This window comes from Drosophila ficusphila, unplaced genomic scaffold (genome assembly GCF_018152265.1).
Source record: "Drosophila ficusphila isolate 14025-0441.05 unplaced genomic scaffold, ASM1815226v1 contig_348, whole genome shotgun sequence".
Taxonomy (NCBI): domain Eukaryota; kingdom Metazoa; phylum Arthropoda; class Insecta; order Diptera; family Drosophilidae; genus Drosophila; species Drosophila ficusphila.
In genome coordinates this window covers 414,058-435,760 of record NW_025064257.1, presented here as the reverse complement: position 1 = coordinate 435,760, position 21,703 = coordinate 414,058, and the positions used below count along the sequence as shown (strand labels likewise).

The following is a 21,703-nucleotide window of genomic DNA, read 5'->3' as shown; positions in this document are numbered from 1 at the left end:
AGTCCTTCAGAGGCTAACATGGGAGTGTCAAAAGAAAAGTCACAATTTTTTATGGAAAGCGTTGAGTTTCTAGGATTTGTATGGTATGGTAAGGGCCATAAAAGAATTCAAAAAGCCCAGTAACGTCTGTGACGACACAATTTGGTCGCACAATTTTGTAGTTATAAGTTTATATTCCTTTTAGTGTTAAGACCTAATTAGTAGGAATAAGAGCATGGAGTTTCGTATTAAGTTGTTATTATTAATAAATAAGGTTAGAATTAAGTAAAAATCAAACGAGCATAACTAGGCAGCAAGGGGCGGGGAGAATACGACAGCATGGAGAGTACGACAGCATGGAGAACGAGAGAACATGAACTTGACCTAGAAAACGACAGAACGAGAGAACAACCGCAAATGTAAGCTGCGACGCAATTGCGTGGACCAGCTCAGGCGCCGACTAGCCGGGCAGAGGGCAGCGGAACGGGCACCGAAACCCAAAACTCCACGACGCACTCGAAAGAACGAACGCAGGTGCCGATCACCCGAGCAGAGGGCGACAGAACGCACTTACACTACAAAAATCCGCTCGGGCGAGCAGAGGGCGGCCGAGTGAGAGAGAGAGTGCCTAGAATATGCAAAGCGCCGATCATGCGAGCAGAGGACGGCGGCAGAGGACGGCAGCAGAATGCAATAACTTTGGCTGCTAATGAGTTTTGGAAAAAGAGATCAATCAATCATCTTCGAGGCCCGGTTTGAAAAGGACGCATTTTTCGGCATCCGCTCGACGCGGCTCTGCGCAACGCCTCTCGAGTAGAAACCACGTGGCAAGTCAGCCCAAGTATCGGGAGTGAGAATCATCTTCGAGGACCAGTCGCGGACACACGCATATCTCGGCACCCGTTCGACACGGCTCTGCGACCCACGTGCAAAACCTTCGCAAGTACCTCGCGGAAAGTGAACCCAGTCCCGAAACGGCACCGCGCCTCGCACACCTCGGGCACCGCGCCCCCGCCGCGACTACCCATCGAACACCGCACCGTGTGGCCGGCTCCGCGCCGCCATCTTTCTTTCCACCGCCACCGAACGAGGCCCCGCTCCAACATCGCCGAGGACTACGTCGAAATTCCCGCCCCGAGCTTTCCAAAATCTGTCTGAGTGAGTAGTGCTAAAACACACAGGAGTGCGGTATAGGCAGGGACCATTTTTACCACATTTAAATAAACACGTGTACATAAAATTGAAACCACCCTCGCTTGCATATTAATTCCCGTGCCCAGTAGTTAGAGCCAGCAGCCATTTCCCAATTTCAGGGTCTCATCCGCCCCTTCCCTCCCCCACGTGGAACCCGGTGACCGCAGCCAGGCGACCAGCCTCTGCTCCCGCTTGCGTGTTACGCCCCCTTCCCCACGTGGAACCCGGTGATCGCAGCCAGGCGCACAGCCTCTGCTCCCGCTTGCGTGCCACGCCCCTTTCCCTGCCTCACGTGGAACCCGGTGATCGCAGCCAGGCGCACAGCCTCTGCTCCTGCTTGCGTGCCACGCCCCTTTCCCTGCCCCACGTGGAACCCGGTGACCGCAGCCAGGCACACAGCCTCTGCTCCCGCTTGCGTGCCACGCCCCTTTCCCTGCCTCACGTGGAACCCGGCGTCCTGCGGTTGCTCCCGCGTGTGTGCCGCTTCCGGCGATCACAGACGCTTCTTCTACAGGCGAAGGTGCGGTTTTATCGCAAAATAAAAGACCAATAACCATGATTTCGAGAGCGCTAAGGGACAGGGAGGTTGACTACGCCACAAATGAGAGAGAACTTTTGGCGATTGTATGGGCTTTAGATACCCTACGTCATTACCTATACAAAAAAAAAAATGACATCAACATCTACACTGACTGTATAAGCCTGGAAGAGAAAAATAACGTAGCGGACGCCGTGTCGCGTCAGGACATTCATGCTTTACACAATGCGCCAGAGTCGAATGCCGCGACAATGCACAGCGAAGAATCATTGACCCATGTTATTGAAGCTACTGATAAGCCGTTACACTGCTTCCAAAATCGGATTGTTTTAGAAGAAGCAACTACCTCTAGTCACAGGATGTTTATTTTGTTTGGATCAAAGACACGGCACATTATTACTTTTAGCAGCAGGGAGGGTTTACTAGATTTGGTAAAAGATGTCGTAACTCCTAACGTAGTAAATGAGTTACACTGCGAGTTGCCGATTCTGGCCCATATTCAAGATAAATTGGTTAAGCAATTTTCTGCTACTAAGTTCTGGTACTGCAAATCCAGGGTAGCTGACATTGTCAGAAGGGACGAGCAAAAGGAAATAATGGTTATAGAGCATAACAGGGCTCACAGGGCTGCCCAGGAAAATGTTAGGCACGTTTTACTCGAATATTATTTTCCGAAAATGGGCACGATAGCAACTGAAGTGGTCGTCAACTGTAGAGTTTGCGAGAAGGCGAAATACAATAGGCATCCTAAAAAGCAAGAATTTGGAGTGACTCCAATACCTACGCGTGTGGGTGAGATGGTACATATTGATATATTTTCAACTGCCGGGAAATATTTCCTCACGGCAGTCGATAAGTTTTCTAAATTCTCATTGGTGCAGCCCATTCCCTCGCGTACTATTGAGGATGTCAAAGCTCCAATTTTACAGTTGGTCAATGTTTTTCCGAGAATAAGGACTATATGCTGCGATAGTGAACCGGCTTTTGTTTCTGAAACGATTCGATCTTTGTTAAAAGGACAATACGGTATTGATGTGGTAAACGCTCCGCCTCTGCATAGCAGTTCAAACGGCCAGGTGGAGAGGTACCATTGCACGCTAACAGAGATAGCGAGATGCCTTAATCTGCAAAAGAAGATAGGTGACGTTGTCCAGTTATTTATGCAGGCAACAATAGAGTATAATAGATCGTTCCACTCTGTAACGCAGAAAAAACCAATTGAGGTTGTCTATGCGAGTGCTGAACTTGCTCCGGACATAGTTAAAAGATTAACGAAAGCACAGCAGGAGCAGCTGAGTCGAAATAGTCCCGCTCGGCAAAATAGGGTATTTGAAGAAGGCGAAACAGTTCTCGTGAAGTCAAACAGACGCTTAGGAGACAAAGTTAGCCCACTCTACGTAGAAAACACAGTTGAAGCTGATCTGAGAACCACTGTTCTGATAAAAGGGAGGGTGGTTCATAAAGATAATATCCGATAGACATCATTTTACTAACTTCCATTTCTTTTGCTATCCCTAGGCGCATTTCGACCATTTTGTTTTTTCACTTAAGCGACATAGACCAAGACAAGAATAGCCAATTTTGCTCAATAAACTAAGATATTGCCATACTTTTTTCTAAAATAATCACAGAAAATAATTAAATTGTGTTAATTAAAGGCGATAATGAAAGAATTTCTTCGAAGGTCGCTGTAACACGGCTACTTGATTTTAACAAATTGAATATAGTATTAATCTGTAAGATATTCAATATTTTGTTTTTTCTTCTTTGGCAAAAACTAAACAAATAAGCATAGCGGTAACACACTCAGCGCTTCCTTTTACAATGGCCAAAATGCTGCATCATTTAGAAGAAGATGCGAAACCTGCACCCAATGGCATGGAGTATCCAAAAGAAGGTTCTACAACTTGAGCTTCTGACCTGGCTCAACGTTACACGCCAACGGCTTTTCCTTGGTTATTCAATGAATTGGTGAAAATCTCTTGCTGGCTGGCACTGCTGTGTGAAAAGTCATGGATAATATGGACATGGCCGAGGACGTTCATATTTAAAAGGAGGGAGTAGTTAACAATAGTTAACCCACTATTGCATTCTCTGACTCCGTATACTGAAGCAATGCAAATCGGTTGGTTTTTTGTAGGTGCAACTCATACAAAAAGAGTATCAGCGCTACGACTCCAACGTTCAATGGCTCGCGAGTTGGTTGATACTGATAAGCTCCAGCGATATTCTGGATAGAGTTTAAGAAAGATGATAGAAAAACTTTGAAAAAACACGCGGTTTAGGGTACAGTAAGCTAGTTTTAGTCAGTCTCAAGGAAGCGGTAGATTGTGACACATCAATAAAAATAAGAGTTGATCAATATCGTGTCTCTTCATTAATCCACGTGGTGAAAGTCTCTAGCGTGGGACTTCCAAACTCTACTGGCTAAGACTCCATCGAGCTCCTAGCAGTAGCACGCAACATAGCTGCAGGCCTTCGCCATCGCCAGCATCAAAGGGTGCAATCGAAATCCGGTGCACTGCAATCTTGGACGCCACGTCCACCACGGAGAGGATTTATTCAGAATTAATTTATACATCTAATAGAACTAATAGAACTTCAATTATAAAATGAAATGATTCAACAAATACTCTAATTACAAACACTATTGTGATTTTTCAGCCTTAATAAAGGCGTTATACGATGCACTTGACGGGAAGACAAGTGCACCTTTCCAAACAAGCAAGGATGCCCACTATCCCCACTGCTCTTTAACATTGTGGTGGACGAGGTCATGAGAGAAGTATGCAACTACAAACGTGGAATCAAATTGAGCTTCACCAGACACCTTGAAGACCTGGACTACGCAGACGATATCTCCCTAATATCTCACAAACTGAGTGATATTCAATCCAAAGTTGATAACCTCGAGAACCGTGTGAGTCTACAAACTAACACGGCGAAGACAAAAGCGATGCGCCTCAATCACGCCAGCCAAGAAAATATCGTCGTAGATGGAAATCCAATAGAATACGTCAAGAGTTTTCCATACCTTGAATCCGTAGTCTCCAGCACCGGTGGCGTGACAGAAGATGTGACGAGCAGGCTAGCCAAAGCAAGGTCTGCCTTCGGGAGACTCTACCGTATATGAAGAAGCCGTCAAATAAGCAGAAAAACAAAGATACGGATCTTTAACTCATGCGTAAAATCCGTCCTAGTATACGGAAGCGAGACGCGGCTCACAAAAAGATGAAAATCCAGCAATTGCAGGCTTTAGAATAATATGCGGGATTTTCTGACCAAACAGACGAACCGCCCTTCAAGAGCTGTCCCAATACAACATCACATGGGACACAGCGAAACATACAGCAAGAAATAGAGTAAGATGGAGGAATCTAGTCGAGGCTTTAAGCTCCCAGGAGGGGAAATAAAGGAAAAAAAATCAAGCCGTTCAACCAAACGCGATCGAAGGCCTAGGCGACATCCAGAAAGACTGCGGAACAGTACTCTCGACTTTCAAATGGATTTCGTATCTCGGAGGTTATTTGGGTTACTTGTTCAATGGTTCTGTGTTAGGATGACATTATGGGGCTGTGGGTGTTTCTTTGTACGATTCAGAAGCAGTTTTTCAAATATCCTTGATGGGCACGGCAGAAGACTTATTGACATGATTGATATGATGAAGGCTGGGACATGTCCTTTCCAGCTTTTTGAATCATAGTGATGACAGACTTTTTCCATTGTTGTGGATAATAGCCCCATTTCATCGTACTATTGAATATCGTGGTGAGAAGATTTACTGCACAGTTCGGCAATTCCATAATCATTTTAGGTGAGATTAAATCCTGTCCTGGAGCTTTCTTTTTTTCTTGAGCCTATATCACTCTTATCACTTCTCTTGATTGGAATGTGATAGGCAGGGTAACCTCTGCAGTGATGTTTCTTGGGATCACAAAGCTATTTGTTGATGGAAGCGGTTTGAAAACGTTTTCTAGATTTGCAGCAAATACATTTTCCCACTCTTCGTTGCTGCGAGCCCACTTTCCTGTTCGTGTGTGTAATGGCGATTCGCTTTCGATTGGTGGACATATAACCGATTTAGCCTTATATATCGTCTGCTGTTTTGGGAGAGATTCAGCAAATATAATAATTGAGATCGATTATTTTCATCTTCTAGGGCTGTGCGTAGAAGATAGTTGGCTGTTTTAAGCCGCTCCTTCGAGGCAGGCGACCTATGGGCTTTCCACTCCCTCCGAAGCCTTCTCTTATTGCTTAGCAGTTCGTTAATATGCCCAGAAGTTCGACTTCTGCTAGAATTACAAATAAATTACAAGCCGATATAATAGGTGTGGAGTGTTGTGAAGCTAGTGACATAACAGACACTAGTGCTTCAACTGAGCTGTCAAACTCTACTTACATTTTTTCTGTATTTAAGCAAATATGTTTTACTGGAAGTACGAGAGTTCTGTACTGCCATATTTTTAGATGTCTCGCAAGAATTTTATAGAGTTTAGCTGTAAGGTATAATGTACAAGATCAAGACAATGCTCCCCTACAACACCCACAAACTTTTAGAATCTACATCTACGGCAGAAAATTTGCTTAGATTTGTAACTGACGAATTCACTATTGGATCTGGATTTCCTCAAGGCAACACAGCAGACATCCCGACGAGCACACGACTAACAACATCCATGTTTGCTGATGATACAGATTTTCTTAGCCGATCAAAATGCCCGATGCGAGCAACTGCGCAGCTAGCTCTTCATTTAGTCGATGTTGAAAAATGGCTATTAGATTGACGAATTAATGTGAACGACAGACGGGCAGGCGGACAGAAAAACAGATATATAAGTCCAGATCGATCCAGGACGAAAAAGTACGACAGCATGTATGTATGGACGAAAATTAGCTGAAATATGGAAGACAAATATTTATTTTATTCACAGGTACTACAAGAATTACAATGAACAATGATATGCTTTTGTAAACTTTTAAACTGAAATTAACGACGACTGTCTTCCAATTCTCTTTTATCCACTAAAAAACGATCTTTCAACATCGCATATTACGATTGGTGCGTACATGAAAACTTCCAACTCCTTCTGTCAATTTGTTCCGTGCTTTGAATAGTATATATCATATATTCTTATATATATAAATCTCCTGTCACGATGTTTGTCCGCGATGGACTCCTAAACTACTTAACCGATGTTAAATTAAATTGACATACCATGAGCAGTCTGGTCCAACTTGAGAGATAGGATAGCTTAGATCTTTAATTAAAGTCGCAATTTTATTTTATTGCTAATTATTTGTTTATAATTAATTGAAAGTCACAATTATCTGGTAACTCCAAAAGAATCTAATAGATGTCGATACTTTTCGATTAGATTGAGTAAGTAAACAATAGATGGCACTGCTATGAACAATTTTGATAGAAAATACGTAGATTCTGGGACTGAAGTTCGTAGGTTTGCAGGAAAGGCTTGAAGTACGTAGATCTACGTAAAAAGACGTAGAGTTGGCAACCCTGCTGCTATGGTAAACCGACAATAGCCTGATTACCACGTGTTATTGAGGTTAAGGTATAAATTAAATTTATTTTGTAGTAAACGAAATAGAGTGAAATTCAATTATTTCTACTTTTTTAATTTTTGGTGTTAGCATAGCCAACCACGTACGTAGACTGAAGTGTAAATCAAATTCAAATTATAGGGACGATAATACAGTAAATTCATTCCTGCTTTTTAGTTATCTGTGCTTCATTATTCAAAATTATATAGATATAAAAAATATACATGTAGGTATTGTCACATAATTATAATAATAAATTAAAATGCCGCTGAAAAAATCTAATCCGTCCGTGCTTTTCTCATGGGCAACTATATGTTGTATGTTCACGTGTTGGAAAACCGTCAAATCTATTTGTGTTAGCTAAAGACAGGTTAACCAGAAATATTGTACACCGATTAGTGCTAAATTAAATTTAAATTGAAAATATTTATAGTTTAAAATAATAAATATTAGAGACTTAAGACTATCTACCTTACCTACCGTTCTTCTTAAATTGTATACTTCAATGTAATATAACAATAACTTTAGCTACAGCAACGCGTGGCCGGGTCTGCTAGTATATATATATGTTCGATATTTCGTTGATGAACTCCAATGTTTTCAAACAATGAGTATTGTTGCGAATGACCTCAAATTTGTGTGCCCCACATGTCAAGTGAATCAATTTTTGATACATAACATTAAGTTCCTTAATAGCTTTGTCTCTCTTGATATCTAATAAAGGCTCCAAAATTAGAAAAAAATCATAAGAATCAAAACTAGATGAACATAAATAAGCCTAACCAAAAAGAAAAAAAAAAAGACAAGAAAGACGCTAGTTTCGGCTTACCGAAGCTTATATACCCTTGCAGTCATCAAAAATCAAAAAGCTATAACGGGAATGACTTTTTTAGTTATTAAACTATGAATGGAAATGATTTGAGGAATCTTGCCGCTTCTTGATTAAGATTGCTAATGATGAGTGGTCAAATGCCAGTCTTAATGGACTGTGATTGCTTTTGAAGCCCTGCCGCAACAGCGTTTGTTGAGTAAGACTTTTTCTAGACTTTCCAGATCATTAAAAAGAGTTACAAAATACCAGAAGCTGAGTCAAGTCCTTTGATGCCTTTGGGTTATCAATTCTTCCGTTCTATTTTTGTATTTCTCCATAACGGCCAAGGTAGTTTCAGCCAATTTATCTCCTAGGAAGCCGTCTCCAGCCCAGTGAAGTGGAACGTATTAGAGAGATGGAAGAGTTTTAAACATGGTTAAGATGCATTATAGACTCTTTCTAGCGCACTGAGGGCTTAAATTTTTTGTTGAGTCCCGGGTTAGGTCGAAAACTGATTCGAGTGTTAAAGGACTTATTACAATTTTTTTTTAAATTTTTTTGAGGAGATCGATACTTGTGCGCGACAGACTGCATACCTATTTGTGTAAAAAACAGGCTGTAGGTTGAAGGCTTATGGTTTTTTTGTGATCAGGACTAGGACTCGTTCATTCTGGCTCGGTTTGGCCTCTACGGTTTTGTCTTACATGTCGTCTAAGCTTTCCAAAAGCTCTTCTTTAAACTTTCAACAAAATTTGTATTTTCCCATTTCTCATTAGTATGGTTTCATCCTACTTTAATAATATTATATTTGTATATCCTTGCAGAGGGTATTGTAATTTTAGTCAGTGAAGGAGACACCTCAGACCCCATCTTAATGTCTGTCCGTCTGTCCGCGTGTCCGTCTATCCTTCAGCTCATCTGTCCGTCTGTCCGTCTGTCTTTAAGTCTGTTCGTCTCTCCGCATGTCTGTTTCTACGTAAGCTAGTCTCTCAGTTTTAAAGCTATCTTTCTGAAACTACCAAAAGTTGTATAGTTACTGCATGCAGTATCTAAAACGGGACGGACCGGATCGGGCGACTTTAGCGGATAGCACCCATACGAAATACCTATTTAAAAAAAAACACGCCGTTGTTATTGATTATATCTACTTTGTTTCTGGTTTTTTAACTACTGTCGAATTTCGAATATATACCTATATGTAGCTGCCATAGGAAGATCGAAAAATATATACAGTAGAATCCTGTTATAATGACTCCGCTTATCGTGTCCGTCCGGGTTGTGTGACGAAAACTCGATGGTTTGGTTGGTCCCCATATAAACTTATATGAAAGGGCCTCCGCTTAGAGCGTTTTAGCGACAAACCGCTTATACGAACACAATTTTTCAAGAATATTGAAAAATTTAACCGGATATTGCGTCGTGCAAAAAAAAATACATTGCCAAATTTAAGAATCAAAACACGCTGTTAGAAATGTATGTAGTTATTACCCTGCAGTTCTGGCTGTCACCTGGTGTCTCGTGGCATTCAAGCAATCAATGTGTAGGAAAGGAAAAGGGATATTCCTAAGTTTCCCTCTCTTTCTCACTCTTATAATACGATTTCGTTGCTTGCACCCGACGGCGGCCCGACTCCAAATTTGTCTTCTATTCTTTCGTTTTTCTAATTGCACTGTTGTCATTCTCCGTTAGAAACAAAAAATTGGTTACCGATGGAAAATACGGCTGAGGGCGCTCGAATTATGTATACTCTTTTGATGTTAAAGTTCTTCAAATATAAAATATAATATATAATATATTATATATATTCAACATTATATAAATTATTAAACCAAGATAACCATAACATAACATCGATTGCAAATATAGATATAATAGGGTAAGATGGGGTAAAAACGCCAAAAATGTATATTTGACGATGTCAAGCTATCATTTATAAAATGATCAGTGAACCAACCCATATTTCTGAAAGTTTAATTCTTTGGCTACATAATTCATTTAGAAAGTTTTTATGTAGCTTTTATTTTAAAACAATTGTAATCGTTCAAAAGAAAAGTTTAAAACGGCGGTTTTACCCCACCTAGTGGGGTAAAAACGCCATTCTGGTTTCAGTGTAGTTAAGTACCCAAATAATGTCAATAACAAGTAGATTATTATCATAAAATATTAAAATCTTAGATGTTGATACCTAATAGAAGAAAATCTTCAATTTCAAAATTTCCAACATGTGGAAGTTCAGAAGTTTTTTAATTAAAAACTATATCCATTGAAATGTTGCAAACACTTATTATTTAACAATTTCAATAATCAATTTCACAATTATTAAGTGCCTAGTGAATTTCCAAAGGGTCGGCTTCAATATTATAGAAAAGTAATATATTATAGAGTTTAAAAAATTAAAACTTCTGAGCAATACGTTATCGCGGCGTTTTTACCCCACGCGCCAATTTTTTTTCGAGGTCACTTAGTTTGTACAATTTTGTAAATAATGGGTAACTTGATACATGTACATCAGTACCAAGGTTCGTACTATAAGCGGACACTTACCTCTTTTTTTCAAGCCGTTCATTTACACTTGATTGAGCAATGTTGATAACAAAAATTTTTTGCTGCCGTCGAGTGAAACAAAAATGGCGCAATAGAAATTGTAACGATAAAGCTGCAGTAATCCGACCGACTTCAAAAACTGCGCATTATCAATCAGAATCTACATTATCAACGGTTAATCGATTCGGCGCTTCATTTGAATTTAATATCCAAATGGCGGTTTTACCCACCGGCGGTTTTACCCCATCTTACCCTATAACTCGCGTGTCATTTATGGTCGGTTATACCCAAAAAAGAAGGGTATACTTAAAGGGTGAAAAATAAAATTGAACTGCTCATTCTTTTGCGTTGTGCGTTGACAATTACATACTTGTGAAATTACTTAATTTGCGCAACGCGCAGCGGAATCGTTTAAAAATCATGTAAGTGTCGTTAAGATTACAAAAATATTATGTTTTTTACTACAAACTTATTTAAATCTTTTAGGATATACAGGCTGTACAATAAATTCGTTTGAAAGGTAAGTTTGCCTTAAATTAAAAAAAAGTAATATATAATATGTAATAACGAAAATATTTTTTGTACCATAGATGGACGCAAAACAGCCGATGTCTTGCAAATACTCCACATAAATGGTAAAAAAAAAACTTTCGAATTTCATATTTTTAATGTGCATAATCTTATGTTACCAAATAAGGTATTTTATAAAATAAAAAATATATATACATATGTATTGTTTTTCATATTAATTTGGGGATGAAATTTTGAACATTGGCATACATATATGATTTCCCTAAGGGCGATCCTCGAGGAAAACCCCGCTTCCACTTCCGCTACGAATTCCTTATGCCTTATACGAATTTTGTATCGAAAAATTTTTTAAAAAAATTAATTTTTTTCACCTTTTTAGTATAGGGTAAGATGGGGTAAAACCGCCGGTGGGTAAAACCGCCATTTGGATTTCAAATTCAAATGAAGCGCCGAATCGATTAACCGTTGATAATGTAGATTCTGATTGATAATGCGCAGTTTTTGAGGTCGGTCGGAATACTGCAGCTTTATCGTGACAATTTCTATTGCGCCATTTTTGTTTCACTCGACGGCAGCAAAAAATTTTTGTTATCAACATTGCTCAATCAAGTGTAAATGAACGGCTTGAAAAAAAGAGGTAAGTGTCCGCTTATAGTACGAACCTTGGTACTGATGTACATGTATCAAGTTAGCCAATATTTACAAAATTGTACAAACTAAGTGACCTCGAAAAAAAATTGGCGCGTGGGGTAAAAACTCCGCGATAACGTATTGCTCAGAAGTTTTAATTTTTTAAACTCTATAATATATTACTTTTCTATAATATTGAAGCCGACCCTTTGGAAATTCACTAGGCACTTAATAATTGTGAAATTGATTATTGAAATTGTTAAATAAAAAGTGTTTGCAACATTTCAATGGATATAGTTTTTAATTAAAAAACTTCTGAACTTCCACATGTTGGAAATTTTGAAATTGAAGATTTTCTTCTATTAGGTATCAATATCTAAGATTTTAATATTTTATGATAATAATCTACTTGTTATTGACATTATTTGGGTACTTAACTACACTGAAACCAGAATGGCGTTTTTACCCCACTAGGTGGGGTAAAACCGCCGTTTTAAACTTTTCTTTTGAACGATTACAATTGTTTTAAAATAAAAGCTACATAAAAACTTTATAAATGAATTATGTAGCCAAAGGATTAAACTTTCAGAAATATGGGTTGGTTCACTGATCATTTTATAAATGATAGCTTGACATCGTCAAATATACATTTTTGGCGGTTTTACCCCATCTTACCCTACCCTTCTTTTTTGGGTATAACCGGCCATAAATGACACGCGAGTTATATTATATCTATATTTGCAATCAATATTGTGTTATGGTTATCTTAGTTCAATAATTTAAATAATGTTGTATATATAAAATTTATTATGCATATATATAGGTATTATATTTAATATTTGAAGAACTTTAACATCAAAAGAGTACATATAAGTCGAGCGCCTCTCAGCCGTATTTTCCATCGAAAACCAATTTTTTGTTTCTAACGGAGAATGACAACAGTGCAATTAGAAAAACGAAAGAATAGAAGACAATTTGGAGTCGGGCCGCCGACGGGTGCAAGCAACGAAATCGTATTATAAGAGTGAGGAAGAGAGGGAAACTTAGGAATATCCCTTTCCCTTTCCTACACACATGATTGGCAATTGCCAAAATTCACTTGTGAACAGCCAGAACTGCAAGGTTTTAGCTGTCGCCAAAACTACGCTGCTGCGAGAGAGAGAGTCGAAGTGCAATGCCGACGTCACACTGCGTGTGCAGTCCTCATAGCCTATTCCATGAGATGTCCCGTTATATTTCTAGTTTTTTCTGCTTTTTTCCGAGTAAAACTAAAAGCGTAAATTCGGCAAATGCAAAATATGCAATAATAAGCTCACTCAGTTTTTAGTATTATGAGAAACACATGCCTTTGAATTAAATTTATTAAATTTTTTGTTTTCATTAAAAAACTAATTTAATTTATTTTAAGAACCTATTACGAAGACGGCAACCATAAATAAACAAAAAAAAAATGTTTTTTTGTTTCTTTAGCTTAGTGCGTCTTCCGGGTAAAACGACGAAAAATCTTTGGTCCCTTGAAAGTCGCTATAACCGGATTCTACTGTATACATATGTATAAATAATGGAAAAAAATTAATAACATATTATTTTTTTTATTTGTTTCGTATAAAAATTTATTCTGTACAATGTGTGAGCCTAAAGAAATTTGACTAACCTACATTTACACAAAAAATTTTGCTCAAAATTAAAAAAATATTTTTAAGTTATTTGTGAACTTTAACATGTTAATTTTTGTGTTTATTTGTTGTGCCTAAATTATGAGATACCCTTTGCTCAGATACACAATTTCAATTTTTTAAAACCTCCTGGCGCCTTTAAAGCTGGTGGGCGTAAGAGTAGCCAAGTCAAATTTTAAAAATATCCAATATACCTACCAAAACAAAATGCTGTTTCAAAACAGACATGCGCTGCGTACCAACAACTTAAATCTGCATGTTCAATATCTGTTGTCATTCGTATAGAAAAACGAAAGCGAAGAGCGTTTAAGTGGCCGTGGGATGTTAAAAAAAGAGCTATTGCAGCGTATTTATAAGTAAAATCCAAATATTAAATGTCGTCAAACAGTTAGGAACACAAAAAATTTTGGCGTCAGAAATTCGCGGCGCCTGGCACTAAAAATAAATATTTGTTGAAATTACTAGCTGTCCATCCGGTGGGCCTATTTCTAGTCAAATATTGGAAATTTGTTCAAGATATTTTTTTTTTTTTTAGGTGGCATGGATTAAATCCGATTCAAAGGCAATACTTGGGATACATACACATATGGTCTCGCTAAATCCAAGATTATCTGTGACACACAATGGCCACAATACCTGGAAACTTCACATATCCCGCGTACAGATAAATGATTCAGGCAGCTACATGTGCCAAGTTAACACAGATCCCATGAAGAGCATTGTAAGTGCACTTTCTTCTTTGTTATCCTTTTAAGCCTAAAATATAAATTGGAATTTATATACTTATAGCAGCAAGTGCTAAAATAAATATTTTTTTTTACAGTCTGGATACCTAGATGTTGTTGTGCCACCAGATATTTTAAACGACCCAGAGCATAATCTAGAGGAAGGTGTAAGCACAGAGGGTGGTAGTATTTCACTGTTATGCAGTGCAACTGGCGTTCCTAAACCGAAAGTACAGTGGCGGCGTGACGCCGGAAAGGATATAATACTTCGATCAGAAAGCAGAGATAAACAAGGTGAATGCGCTATGCTACACATAAAAATTTTTTAATAAAAGTCTTAATTTGAAATTGTGAAATAACTGTGCATAGCTAAAATTTTTTGTTGTCGTGCCGCATTATTATTATTATTAGGGGGGGAGGTTACCTCGACCCAACTGGATTTATTGTACCCCCTATCTGAGCTTAGAGCTCACCCATCAACCCGGCTCCTTCGATAAGGTTAAGGAGCTTTATCGGGTCGATGCTTCTAGAGGTCCCAAGTGTAAGGAACCTGAACCCGAGGGTTCTGCTCCTCAGGCTACTTAGTGCTGGGCAATCTGCTATTATGTGTAGGGAGGTTTCATCCTCGCTATCACAGAATCTACATGTTTTTCTGTTTGTAATCCCTATATTAAATAGGTGTCTCCTTAGTTTGCAGTGTCCGGTTAGTAAGCCGGTAACTATCCTAAGTGATCTCTTCCCTAGTAGTATAAGTTTCTTAAACCTCTTCATGTCATAATTGACGATGAGGGTTTTTGCTTGTCTTTGGCCTGTGGTGTCTACCCAGCAGGCTTGCCTCATCTGTACCTCTTCCGTTCTTAGGTAATCTTTGACTGTGTGTCTGCCTATGCCACAGTAAGGCTCGGGTCCTATAAGGGGTCGTTCCGCTCCTAGTTTTGCTAGCCTGTCGGCTAGTACATTCCCGGATATGTCTTTGTGTCCTGGAATCCATCTTAATGACAGCCTGTTGTTGCTGCCCAGAAGGTTCAGCTTTGTTCTTACTTCTCGTACCAGCTTCGAGGTGATTCTATTGCTGCATAGTGCAGTAATTGCCGCTCGACTGTCCGAGAGGATCGCAATGTCCTTGTATGTGTATCCACGCTTCATATTGAGCTCTCCACACCGTCCTATGGCGCAAACTTCAGCTTGGAATATGCTGGTGTATTGGCCTAACGATTCATGGTATTTGATTCGTGGTCCTACTACTCCAAGGACAGTGCCTTGGTGTGTTAAAGACCCGTCCGTATACCATGCTATAGTGTGACTCGCCATGGAGTGTACTTCCTTCATGGTGGTCCATTCTTTCTTGTTGCTCAGATGAGCAGAGAAATTATTTTCAAAGATGAATTCTACTGTCATTTCGTCCCTGGAGTGTGAGCTCAGGGGAAGTTCGACTAGTAGTTTTGCTGCATCCCTAGAACTGAGGATGCGGTCACTGCTATTACCACAAGAAGTGATTCTTAGTAGGGTGGCCTTTCGCTGTAACTCTACTACGCAGTGTAGCGGAGTGAGTTCCATGAGAACTTCCAGTGCCGCAGTGGGGCAGGTCCTCATTGCTCCTGTCATACATATGCATGCCAGTCTTTGCAGCCTTTGGAGCTGTTTCTGTGCGGTAACGAGCCTAGCTCGTTTACCCCAGGCTACTGACCCATATGTGAGTATTGGCCTCACAATTATAAGGTATAACCATCTGATAATTTGGGGTGAGGTCCCCCAATATTTCCCTGCAATTTTCCGACAGGTGAAGAGAGCCCTGAGGCACTTATCCACTGTCTTTTGCATATGGGTTGCAAACGTTAGCCTTCTGTCGAAGGTAACTCCGAGGTACTTAACTTCCCGGCTTATTGCTACGGGAGTACCTAGTAGTATGATTTGTCTCATCTTCTTTAGTTTGTACTTCTTTGAAAAGGAACAATGACTGTTTTTGCGGGGTTGAGGTTAAGCCCAACTTCCCTGCACCAGTCGAGCGTTATCTTGAGTCCGAGTTGGACAATATCCCAAAGCGTTTCTTCAAATTTCCCTTTGGCTACTATTACTATGTCATGGGCATAGCCCTGACATTGTATTCCTCTGTCGGAGAGTTTCTTTAGTAGTTCATCTACTAGCAGGCTCCACAGTAAAGGAGACAAGACTCCACCTTGCGGACATCCTCTGCTTGTGGCAACGGTCATTGTGCTGTTGCCAATGGTCGCCATTGCCTGCCTGGAGCTTAACAAGGCTCCAATCCACCTTCTTGTTGTCGCGTCTATATTCCTTCTGGCGAGGGCCGCTAAGACAGCATCATGCGACGCATTGTCAAAGGCTCCCTCTATATCCAGAAAGGCGCAGATTGCTTCTTCTTTTTGTCCACTACCCCTTCAAGAGTGTGACAAAGTTGGTACAGTGCAGTGTCTGTTGAACGACCTGCCCTGTATGCGTGCTGCGTGGGTTGCAGCGGACAGTCCTTAAGAACTGTGCTCCTAATATGGTAGTCTACCAGCTTTTCTAACGTTTGAAGGCAAAACGAAGTTAAGCTGATAGGTCTGAAGGACTTTGGGTTGGTGATGCCTTTCTTCCCTGCTTTGGGGATGAAGACCACTCTAGCTCTACGCCACGCATTTGGGATGTGTCCAATTGCTAGGCTGCTTAGCATCAGTCTCCTTAAGCGGGTTAGGAGTAAATCCAGTCCCTGCTGCAGGAATGATGGAGAGATACCATCCAGACCAGGTGACTTAAATGGTTGGAAGGTCCCAATTGCCCATTTAAGTCTCTCCGGAGAGACTAGAGACTTGGCAATTGCCCAGTCCTCTGCGCTTGGTCTGAAGTGTCTTGGAGTGGACGATGCCTCCATTGGGTTGGACGTATCTTCCGCCAGGGGTGAGCTCCCGGGGAAGTGTGTTTTAAAGAGTAAAGCTAGGGCTAGGTTACTTTCCGGTGCAACTTTGGCCATAGCCTTGTGCAATCTTGCCCCTTCATGGACAGTGCTGATTGCCTCACAGAAGTCTCTGTAGTTCTTCCGTTTGGCCTTCCTGATCTTTTTGTTGTAGAGCGTCAGGCTTTGTTTGTATTGTCTCCAGTTATCCTCGCTCGTTTTTGCTCTGTTGAAGAGCCGGCGGGTGGAGATGCGGAGCCGTTCCAGGTTGTCATTCCACCATGGGGCGTCTCTAACTGCCTTCCGTCTGCCAAGAGGGCAACTGTCCTTAAAAGCATTGGTTATCTTCTTGCAGAGGTTATCCACTGCCTGATCCAATTCTAAAGAATGTCTGGGTATACCTGACGGTTCGGTAGAGAGATTGAGCTCAAGAGAGGACTTGAACCAATCCCAGTTTGTTTTCTTGGGATTCCTTTTGGAGGCGTCCCTAGCGGTGTTGAAGTCTACTTCAAATCTAATGATTCGGTGATCCGACATTGTATCCTCTGGCGACACATGCCAGTTCTTGATAAGTGGTCCTAGAGACCTGCTCATCAGAGTTATGTCTAGGACCTCCTCTCTTACTCTAGTAATGAATGTCGGTGTGGACCCGACATTACCGATTTCTAGGTTGCTATTTACAATAAACTCTATTAGCTGCTTACCTCTGTTGTTGACGTCGGTGCTTCCCCATATCATGTGATGTGCAACTTCTTCCTCCTGCAGCATTCCACGAGTCCGATGATTTCCGGTGGTGGGCATGCTGCATCCCCAGCGAAATACGCCGATGCTATGGCGATCACGGGTAACTTTCCTGTGCCGCTCAGCGTTACCGCGACACAGTCACTGCTTAGGAACTCTAAAAATATATTATAATTTTTATCTTTCCTTATTAATATGCATGCTCTTGGGTGTGCACCCCGTTGGTCGCATATTACCTTTGATTCCTTGGTGTACAGGCCTTTAATGCCCGGATTGCACCAAGGCTCCTGAATGAGAGCTAGCCCGAGATGTTGGGAGGTGAACAACCTGGCCAGGACGGCGGATGCCGGCTTGGCCCGGTGTAAGTTCACCTGGGCTAGCTGCGTGCTGCGGTGTGCAGCTATTACTGGAGCGGGTGCTCCATGTTTTGTGAAGGGGGCGGGCACTCCCCTTCACTGCCTTCCGTCAGGGTGACGTCGGCCTCCTTCTCGTCGATATCTTCTAGGAGGGGTTCTTGTGCCACCTCCTGGGAGGTCGAGGGATGCTCATCCTCACTCTCCACGTCCATATCGGCGATAGCCTCCTCCTTTGCACCCAATGGCTCTTGTGGCTTTCCGAGGGATTCCTCGACCTCCACTTTGCCGTCTTTGGGGCCGGGGGGCGCTGCTTCTGTTGCCGCCATCTTCGCCGCCTTCCTGAGACCACTCACCGAGACGGTCCCGAATCTAAAGTTCAGCTGGTGCCCTTTAGAGACGATCTCATCTCGGGTGAGTTGGTCTATCCCTATAACGAGGAGTGCCCCGCCTCCGTCGTTCCTTCGGGAGATCACCTTCCAGGAATCGACCTCCATTCTGTTCTGGCGTCCCAGCATCATCAGAAGCTCCTCATTGCTTCTTTCTGCACTTCTAGGGCAGAAGACTGTGATATTGTATGCCGCAGGAATGTCTTCTCCTACCCTAGTGTCAAGGGGCACGCCCTTCCACGTTCTTAGCTGAGGCGTTACAGCCCTCAGCCAGTCCGCCGAGTCCTGGTCCAAGTAGTCTATCAGGAGGTATCCGACCCTAAAGTGGATACCTCTGAAAGCGACTGCTGAGTCCCATTCAGACGTGACTATGTCGTCCATTATGGCCTCCTCCAGCTCGGCAAGCTCTTCGTTGCTCAGGTACACCTGCGGGTAGTCCTCAGGTAATACGGCAACTCTGACTCTCTTGGCGGCCTCCGCGTAGGAGGTGTGTGTGCCAGTGAGAGGTGCCGCACAAGTGGAGGGTGGCTGCTTCTCACCCTTGTCACCCGCCTTCGGCACGCTGGGTGTGCCAGCAGGTGCCTCAGGGGGGTCTCCTCGTCGCCGCCGCCTTCGATGTGCTAGGCTCATCAGGCCTTGGGGGACGAGGGGGGAGGTGCCGCTGCCTCTTTGATGCCCTCTGACTTGGACTTTTTCGGGGTGTCCATCGGAGGGGTGAGGGTACTATTTGCCCGCTTGCTGGCAGGGGCAACATTTTGTGCCACTGGTCGTGGCTCCTTCGCCTTCTTCAAAGCTTCATCAGGTGTCATGCCCTGCTGAAGATACCTGAGGTACCATTTGACCTTGGACCCCGACAGGCCTTTCCTGTTGGGGTCGCCAGGGCCTCCTGGTTGTCGTCTGGCTGGAAGGACCTCTGCCTTATTGGCGGGCTTGGTCTTCTGTACAGCCGCGGGGGGTGGGCAAGCCGGCCGGGATGGTCCTGCCGGTAGCCCACGTTCCCGAACTGGAACAGTCGATCCCTGTGGGGGTTGTCCCACATTCTGCGTCCGTGACGCACTCCTGATGGAAGCTGCGCTCCTGGGTGGGGCTGGTCCCACCTGGGGTCGCACTCCGTCAAGGAGTCTTTCTTCAAAAAGCCTTGCGGCACTTGAGGCAGGGATATCCTGCGGCAATTTGGTTTTCATATACTTTTTCATAATAGAATCCCACGAGTTGCGGAGAAAGTATGGTCCACCCGGGCAGAGATCCGCCATACCCGGGTAAGGCGCAGTTAGGACAGGCGGTCGCCACTTGCCTGAACCCTCCGTAAGAGACTGGGCTATTTGTTAATCCGGGCCCCCAGCCAGGCTGACTATCGGCACGGGTCGGATGACACCTTAGTCCGGCCCGGAGTGAGATTATGTGGGGAGGGGAGTTGATAGGTAGTCGTGAGGGAAGAGGAGTGTGTGAGGCTATACTTTTGAAGACGGCTAGACAAACGTCTCATCAGTACACCGACTCCGGTGTACCCGCTGTTTGTCCGGGGTTGCTTATTAGCTTGCGCCTATTCGCAACTAACCTTATAGAAGGCCGTTCGCTATCCGCAACCTGCGACCCGCCTGGTGGCCCCAGCTAAGCCCCCCTCTTGAACATCCCACTAGTTCTCGAGGACCAAGTGTCGTGCCGCATTAGTATGCGGCTTTTTAAATGACTCGACTGAAACAAAGAAACATTACGGATCGATTACACTGCTCCGCAAATTTCAACTTTTGCGCTGCGAATAAGATGCGATATAGTGTTTCCGAAAGGTTTTTTCGTGCTGATCACGAATCAAACTGTTCGCATGCACCGTTAGGGCAGGGGCCGAGTTTAAACAGTCCAACCTTTCAATACCTACGGCCACGGGCGGTTAGGGGAGTATTACTTTCCTACTGTCGGTAAGACCCCTACATAGAGGGGTCTTTTTTTCTTTTTCGTTTTAAAAATCACAAATCAAGCTTCAATTTCCAATTTTACTCAATTTCGTAGCACGTCAGAATGTTGGGGTATAACTTTTCAAAAGTGGCCAAAAACGCCATTTTTTCACTTTTCAAACACGAAAACTTGACGTGATGGGAAAATTTTGACTCCGGATTCGTGATCAGTACTAAAAAACCTTTCGGAAACACTATATCGCATCGTATTCGCAAAACCCATGCAGAGCAGTGTATAAGAAAACGATTTGAAGAGGAAGAGTGCGTTCAAAACTTCTTTAAGCACGATGCTATTCTTGACTACGGTCGGATTCAAGTCCGTTTGCCATTCGCTTAATCGCTCACTAATCTCGGAAGTTCTTTGGAGAATGCTAGACGACGATTCCTTCAACTTGAGCCGATTAGAACGCTTACCTGAAAGAAAGAAGTTTTACTCCGAGTTAATGCAAGAATACATAGATCTTGGCCACATGAAACTCGCGACTGATTTTAAAATTGATCAACCTCGTTATATCATTCCGCACCATGCAGTGTTGCGACCTCAAAGCTTGACTACTAAACTGCGTGAGGTTTTTGACGCCTCATCAAAAACAACATCAAATTTGTCTCTAAACGACATCCTAATGGTTGGACCAACGATCCAACAAAATCTGGTTATAACTCTGTTGGCATTCTGATTACACAAATTCGTGTTCACAGCTGACGTAACCAAAATGTATCGGCAATTCGTGGTCGACCCTGAAGACCGTAATTTCCAGCTCATTTTCTGGAGAGATACTATTCATCAGCCCTTACAACTATTCCGTTTAAATACTGTAACTTACGGTCTTGCTAGTGCTACATTTTTGGCTATACAAACTCTTAATTTCATTGGCAAAAGATACGAAAAGGAATTCCTAATTGGATCGATTACTTTACTGAACGATATGTACGTAGATAACCGTGTTTTAGGAACCCGCAAATGGATATATTTTGCTTCCTCTTTGATCTACCGAAATCCGAAGCTACTACCACGAGGCAAATCATTTCCATTATTGCAAGTTTGTACGACTTCCTTGGACTTTAAGTCGAATTATTATGAGATACAAAATGTTCTTACAAGTACTTCTGAGGCATAGTCTTGAGTGGGATGACCCACTGCCTGCAACGCTGCAAAAAAAAAACACCGGTAGCACTCCGGGAGTGCCGGCA

General features: G+C 42.3%; 1 protein-coding gene across 3 annotated transcripts in view; it reads left to right on the top strand.

The window, feature by feature from the left end:
• Positions 1 to 21,703, top strand: part of LOC108101339 (lachesin) — a 427,086-nt gene that overhangs the window by 174,110 nt on the left and 231,273 nt on the right. For all 3 annotated transcript variants that reach the window (XM_043207880.1, XM_043207878.1, XM_043207879.1), the window contains 2 exons: positions 13,998 to 14,183; positions 14,286 to 14,481. In XM_043207880.1, coding sequence (XP_043063815.1) covers positions 13,998 to 14,183; positions 14,286 to 14,481 — 382 coding nt within the window. The remainder of the gene's footprint in view (positions 1 to 13,997; positions 14,184 to 14,285; positions 14,482 to 21,703) is intronic.